At 59.8% G+C, this 7,341-nt stretch overlaps 1 protein-coding gene across 1 annotated transcript; it reads left to right on the top strand.

The window, feature by feature from the left end:
- The first annotated feature begins 1,864 nt into the window (after positions 1–1,864).
- SLC32A1 (solute carrier family 32 member 1) lies at positions 1,865–6,754 on the top strand. Its single transcript, XM_010975246.3, has 2 exons — positions 1,865–2,493; positions 4,849–6,754. Exons 1-2 carry the CDS (start codon positions 2,101–2,103, stop codon positions 6,034–6,036), a joined length of 1,581 nt encoding a protein of 526 aa, XP_010973548.1. The 5' UTR covers positions 1,865–2,100; the 3' UTR covers positions 6,037–6,754.
- Positions 6,755–7,341: the final 587 nt, after the last annotated feature.

The following is a 7,341-nucleotide window of genomic DNA, read 5'->3' as shown; positions in this document are numbered from 1 at the left end:
TTTGGGAGAGGGCGCTATGGAGTGGTTTTCTTGTCATAGTGGCTGGGAATGGGGGCGCTTCCATTTAGGGGGAGGATTTCTGTCTTGGTTTTTGCCAGGCAGGCTCTTGGGGGAATTTAAGGGGGTACCTGGGGAGGGATTATGAGCATCTCTGTCCAATGTAGTGAAGGTTCCCTATCTGGAGAGGAGCTTCTCAGAGACTGTGAGGTGCTGGGGGATGGGGGGCAAGGGGTGGGTAGGGGGTAGAAGGGAAGGCTGTCTTGTCTTGGCAGCCTCAACTCGCTGGTCAAAGCCCTCAGGCCGCCCTACTTGTGCGCTGATTTGAGCTAATCTAGAAGTGTCACAGGGGAGGAGGAGACTAGGGTTCTCAGACAGACTGGGTCTTGGGAGGGGGATCACTGGGAGCACTTTTTGTTTCCTTCAGATTCTCCCCCATCCCACCCCCAGTCACAGCCACTAGTTTTCTTCCACCTAGGGTGGGATGGCCAGGTCGCTGACGCAGCTCTTTACGGCTTAGGAGTCCAGGGCAGAAGCCCAGCTGGGAACACATGCAGGGACCTACACCGAGCGGCAGACCCGCAGGGAGACACAAATACAAAAGGACTCATACAGGCAAAAACGCAAGCAACCTCTTCGGGAACACATACATACATAATCTAGCACACAAGCTCTGCGCACACGCAGGCGGAGATGAGCGCAAAACTACACATTTACAGAATAAACAGTTACCAAATCTCACCCTTGGAGTCCACTCGGATCTAGCCCATAGCAATATCTGATACAGTGTCGGTCTTTGTCTCTGGGTCTTTCTCCTACTCTCCGGCGTACACACACGCAACTCACTCAACAGAAACAGCCTAGGATTTCACGGACCCCAGCAGCCACGATGCAAGCAGGTCTCCAGCGCACCGCGCGCCTCCGCGCCCTGGGCCGGCTGCGAGCCCTTTTTCGCTCTGTGCGAGACACCGGCTGCGCCCCTCCGCGGCGTAGGCACTCGAAGACCCGCATCGAGATTGTCGACAGGTACCTTCAGTCCTTCAGTCCTGCCTTCTTACAGACCCTCAAACGAAAAGAAAGCTAACAGCCAACCTTTTGCCTTCGTTCCGCACACGTTTCGGGAACTGTAGCAAGAGACTAGCAGAATCGCTTCCATCTCGGCGTCCCTGGACGGGCGGAGACAGCCCCAGTGACTCAGACCCGGGCTGAGCCTTCTTTAGAGCGGTCCTCGATGCCGGATACTTCTGCCTTCAAGAGGGGCTTGCGACCCGGTTGAAATGCCAGTGATGGGTGCCAGGGAGACAGATCGATGCCCAGACGGCCCGCGCCGCCGGAGACAGGTAACTGTCCTTCTGCCTTTCTGGGTGTCTGGACCAGTCCTTGGCCAGAGGATCTGGGGCCGAAAGGCTCCCGGACTCTGGAGGGGGTATCAGGGGACGCGGGACTTACAGAATCTGCACCCAGGATCCCCCTCCCTCCCTGCTGCGGAGAAGTGGGAGGGGCCAGGATCTGAGTTTAGCCCCTCCCCCAGAAATGCAGCACTCCGGCCCCCATCCCGCCCTCCGTCGCGGGGTCCCTCCTGCTCCCTTCCTGTTGGCCCTTCTCCTGTCCCCATCCCAGTTCTCCGGAGTCCTTCGGTGCCCCTTTCTCTTCTCCTTGCCCTCTCCTAACGCCTCCTGCCTCTCGGAGGTTCTCCCTCCCCATCTTTCCTCCCGCCCTCGCCTAATTCCAGGGGGCGGGAGCGTATTGGGCTGCGCACGGGTGGGGGCGCCTCGCCGGCTTCGCGTAGCTGCTCTGACGCCGCCGCCGCCGCCACCGCCACCGCCGCCGCCCTCCGCAGCCCAGCCTGCGCCCCGCGGCAGCTCCGCAGTGCACTCGCCGCCGCGGCTCCGCCAGCCCCGCTGCCCGCCTGCCCGCCCGCCGGGTCGGCCCAGAGCGAGCCTCAGACACCAGCCGAGGGGGTCATGAGCCAGTGCGCCCCGGGGCGCCGCCGGGAAAACGAGCGAAGATAGCGGCCTCGCGTCCCCCTGGCCCTCGCCGCCTTTCCGCCCGTCCCCCACGTTCCCAGCCCCTTCTGTCCTTTCCTCGGGTCCCGCCGCCACCATGGCGACCCTACTCCGCAGCAAGCTGTCCAATGTGGCCACGTCCGTGTCCAACAAGTCCCAGGCCAAGATGAGCGGCATGTTCGCCAGGATGGGTTTTCAGGCGGCCACGGACGAGGAGGCGGTGGGCTTCGCGCACTGTGACGACCTTGACTTCGAGCATCGTCAGGGCCTGCAGATGGACATCCTGAAAACCGAAGGCGAGCCGTGCCGGGACGAGGGCGCCGAACCGCCCGTCGAGGGAGACATCCATTACCAGCGCGGCGGCGGCGCGCCCCTGCCACCCTCGGGCTCCAAGGACCAGGCCCTGGGAGCTGGTGGCGAGTTTGGGGGCCATGACAAGCCCAAGATCACGGCGTGGGAGGCGGGTTGGAATGTGACCAACGCTATCCAGGTGAGCGCGGGATTCCCAGCTCTGGTTGCCACCCCCCACCCCCAAGTTCTGTGCACCAGGCTCTACCCTCAGCTGAGTCCTCTGGCGATCTGGGCCTCGAGATCCCCTCCTGTACCCGGGATCTCTCCTTCTCCCATCCCTCCTAGCCCTGCGTGGTAATCTATGCCCCCAGGCGATGTCCCGATCCGGCACCCCACACGCGGCCCTAGCCGCAGGACAGCTAGGCTGAGGTTCAGTCAGTGACACTAGCCCTGAGACCCTGCAAAAGCGAGGGAAACAGGACGAGGGGGAGTGGGGAGGAGTGAGGGAGAAAGAAAATCAGGATTGGACGGAACAGTATCGCCTGGGACTCCGGAATGGATTCACAGCTGCATTTTCGGGAGAAAAAGAGAGGGAGAAATCGCTGAGCTGGGAGTCCCCTCCCTTGACATACGCGAAACACACGTGTAGACACCATGCATATGCATAGGCAGGCCCACATGCCCACAGCCCCCTCCCCCACGAAAAAACGCTGGTCACAAGTGCACACGACATACATCTATATATAGATCACAGGGTTGTCCTCAAACGCACGAATTTTATACACCCCTACACCTCCCCTCTACAGAAACACATACCTGTACATACCAAGGGCACAATCGTAAACCCGTTTGACGATAACACATACACGCACAGACTCATGCATACGCTCTCACGTGCAGCCCTGTCGGGGACAAACAAGTATACGCAAGCACACACACACGTGTGACCACACAAGCACAATATGGCCACTAGTACCTCAGCGCTACCTGCACACAGACTCACCCTTCTCGCCCGAAATCCCGGTTACACCGGAAAGAGGGGACCAGCTCCTTCGTGTGTGACCCTGGCGAAGCCGCCTCTAGATGCTCTGAACCGCCTGTGGTCGCCAGGCTCGCCACCTTGTCACCCATACTCTCAACCCTCAGTCCCCACCAGGGGGCGCCCTACTCCGCCGGGAGCGGGTTTAGAGTATGCACAACGACCCCGGGAGCTGGCGATGGCGGGCAGGCCCCGACTCCCGGAACAGAGGAGGCCTCAGCCCTAGGCGTCCCCGGACCCTGCGGCTGCACCCTACACCCCTGCCCCTGGCGTCCCCAGAGCGCATGGTCATTGGGGCGCAGAACGTGGGTTTCCCGGTAGCTGGAGGCCGCGACGGGGTTGTTCCGGGACCCGGGCTCCCCAGAGCTCCGTGGGCCCCTGCGCGTTAAGTGGACCCACCCGAGGGGCCTCCCACTCCAGGACGGAGCGGGACGGCCACGCGGAACCGAGGACCGGAGACCGCACCTGTCTCCGTTGCCGTTCGCACCTTCACCTGGGGCGTCTTTGAAGGCCCGTTCCGGAGGCCTAGAGGGAGGCCGGGGTGGGAGGCTGGAAGCCTGCAAGTCTCGAGAACCCTGGATTTCGTTAGCTTTGCTTCCCCGTGTGGATTCTAAACCCTCCTTCCACAGTTCTGCCCCCCCGGATCCCACAGCTTCAGGTTATAGACTCCCGCTTGATTGCGCCTTTCACAAAGCACTCGTCCTTTCCCCGTAGGCCCCTAATCCTGCTTGTCTCTAGCACTTCCACATCGTCCCCTTCCTTAGGAATGCATCTCTCCGATGAAATTCCTGCCTGGCCCAGAGGCTCCCCAACCCAGCCTCCCCAGCCCCGCACCTCTGGCCTCACCCCTAAAGCCCTTCACCAGCAACCTCAGGTTCCCTCTGTTCTGTCCTCCCTGCGGCTTGCCCCACACTGAGCCCCTCTTCCTCCCTACTGTATCTCCTTCCCCTCCCACTGCTGATTTTAACGGTCCCTTCTCCAGTTCCACCCTTAGACACCTGCGTTTCCCTCGTTAGCTTCCTTGCACCCCATTCCAGCCCCACCTAAGACTCCATGTCCCCTTTTCTTAGTGGCTGAGGCTCTGGTCTCTACCTTTCTCCTCGCCTTTTACCGGCCAAGACCCCTCCAGCCCCTTCTCATCTTCTCCCTGGTCCCCACTTCTGATTCTGTCCCCAGGAACTACCCCCAAGGGTCTCCCCATACACCTTCCCTCTTTGTGACTTGACCCCAGACTCGGCCTCCTCCTTACCTCCCAGCCATTAAGCACAACTTTCTTTCTCTCTTCCGTCCTTAAACAGTTCCCCCTCCATCTGACTCAACAGTGAGGCTCCCCATTAGGCCGCTCTACATCCCCATTCCAGCCTACCCTTAACCTCTCCTCGCTGTGGCTTGGGCCCAGTTCTCACTCTCCTTAGCGCCGCCTTCTGGCTACAGCCTTAAGTCACTCCCCCAGACCCTCTCCCCCGAGACCGCTTCCACTAAGCGCCCGGGTCTGGTTGCCTCTTCGCTCCGCAGGGCATGTTTGTGCTGGGTCTGCCCTACGCCATCCTGCACGGCGGCTACCTGGGATTGTTCCTCATCATCTTCGCCGCCGTGGTGTGCTGCTACACCGGCAAGATCCTCATCGCTTGCCTGTACGAGGAGAACGAGGACGGCGAGGTGGTGCGCGTAAGGGACTCGTATGTGGCCATCGCCAATGCGTGCTGCGCTCCGCGCTTCCCCACGCTGGGCGGCCGCGTGGTGAACGTGGCGCAGATCATCGAGCTGGTGATGACTTGCATCCTGTACGTGGTGGTGAGCGGCAACCTCATGTACAACAGCTTCCCAGGGCTGCCGGTGTCGCAGAAGTCTTGGTCCATCATCGCCACAGCGGTGCTGCTGCCCTGCGCCTTTCTTAAGAACCTCAAGGCCGTGTCCAAGTTCAGCCTGCTGTGCACTTTGGCCCACTTCGTCATCAACATTCTGGTCATTGCTTACTGCCTATCGCGGGCACGCGACTGGGCCTGGGAGAAAGTCAAGTTCTATATCGACGTCAAGAAGTTTCCTATCTCCATTGGCATCATCGTGTTCAGCTACACGTCGCAGATCTTCCTGCCTTCGCTGGAGGGCAACATGCAGCAGCCCAGCGAGTTCCACTGCATGATGAACTGGACACATATCGCCGCCTGCGTGCTCAAAGGCCTCTTCGCGCTCGTCGCCTACCTCACCTGGGCCGATGAGACCAAAGAGGTCATCACGGATAACCTGCCCGGTTCCATCCGCGCCGTGGTCAACATTTTCCTGGTAGCCAAGGCGCTGTTGTCCTACCCGTTGCCCTTCTTCGCTGCTGTCGAGGTGCTGGAGAAGTCGCTCTTCCAGGAAGGCAGCCGCGCCTTCTTCCCCGCCTGCTATGGCGGCGACGGGCGCCTCAAATCCTGGGGGCTGACGCTGCGCTGCGCGCTGGTCGTCTTCACGCTGCTCATGGCCATCTACGTGCCGCACTTCGCGCTGCTCATGGGCCTCACCGGCAGCCTCACGGGCGCCGGCCTCTGCTTCCTGCTGCCCAGCCTCTTCCACCTGCGCCTGCTCTGGCGCAAGCTGCTGTGGCACCAAGTCTTCTTCGACGTCGCCATCTTCGTCATCGGTGGCATCTGCAGCGTGTCTGGCTTCGTGCACTCACTGGAGGGCCTCATTGAGGCCTACCGAACCAACGCGGAGGACTAGAGCGAGCCCCGGCTGCGCTCCCGCGCTCCCCTCCCCTCCCGACCAATCCCATCCCCACCAGCCCCGTGCGCCCTGCCGCCGCGCTTGGGAAGCCAAGCTTTAAACATCTCTGGTTCCTAATTTATGATTTTGGGGGTTGGGGGCGGGGGGGATAGGGTTCCACAATCCATCGTGTCTGCGTTTCTGTTGTCCTTTATTTTACACAACATCCTGGTAGCCGGGGAGGCGAGGGCGCATTTGTGGGCAGGGTTTTCTGTCCTTCCAGGAGAGGCACCGACACTTTGATCCCTGTCACCGAAAGGGGTGGGAAGGGAGGGAGAGGGGGCGCAACTCACAGCGCAGAAACTTGACCTTGGGGGGACATTTCATAGGCATCCGTGCTCGGAATCTGCAACGTCCAGCCATTTCCAGCAAGAGCGCTTCCCATTCCGGAGACATTTCAACCCTGCATCGGGAAAGGCTGGCCGGAAATCCGTTTCGGGTGGGCGATTTCCTTGCGCGAAGCCGGGAGGCAAGAAGCCGCGGCGGGGCCGGCTTGCTTGCCGGTTTTCAGGAACCCAAACTCATCTTGTGCAATTTATCAGGTTGTGGAACTGTTCTACTGTGCGTGTGGTGTGCTCGTGGTGAATAAGATGAAATGTATATCAGAAAAAAATCTATCTCTAATTTATAGTGCGGTGCATAATTATATCCGCAAATAAAGAAGAAACAAAGGCACTCGGGGCCTTGTCTCAGTTCTACATTTTCGAACCCGCGGGGATCCCCGCGCTGAGCGGCGGAGAGAACGGACTCTGGCCCGCCCGGTGAAGCAAGTGGGGAAGAGAAGCAGCTGCAGAGCCCCGGGAGAACTCCAGGCAGTGTGAAGGATGGTCAGCACCAAGGAGAGGCTCTCCAGATGCTTGAGGGGTGGGGGAGGACTCAGGGGAAGGCGCATGTGGTCCGCCCAAGGTTTCGGTTTCAGTGTGGCCTTGGCCCCCCAGTTGCCAGGACAAGGTTATTTCCAAATCTCTTCCGGGAGGGGGAGGTTGAATCCATGTGAAATTTGGTGGATGCTCCCAAGTTCCAATCCTTTAAAAAAAAAAAACACCAATTTTTTAATTTATGTACAGAAAGCACCACACTGCGGTTTAACAAATATTTAGAGAGGGTTCATCAGAGCTGGGACTGTGCTGGGTGCCAGGAGAAACAAACTCAGCCGTGCCCCCCTGGAACTTACAGTCTAGTAGAGGACAGGCAGGCAATAAACAGGGACACAGCAGTCTACAACATGCCTACCAGCTGTGAAGAGAGCTATAAAAGAAGTCA

Source organism: Camelus dromedarius, chromosome 18 (assembly GCF_036321535.1).
Source record: "Camelus dromedarius isolate mCamDro1 chromosome 18, mCamDro1.pat, whole genome shotgun sequence".
NCBI classification, from domain to species: domain Eukaryota; kingdom Metazoa; phylum Chordata; class Mammalia; order Artiodactyla; family Camelidae; genus Camelus; species Camelus dromedarius.
The sequence above is the reverse complement of the archived record's forward strand: the minus strand, read 5'-3'. Positions and strand labels throughout refer to the sequence as shown.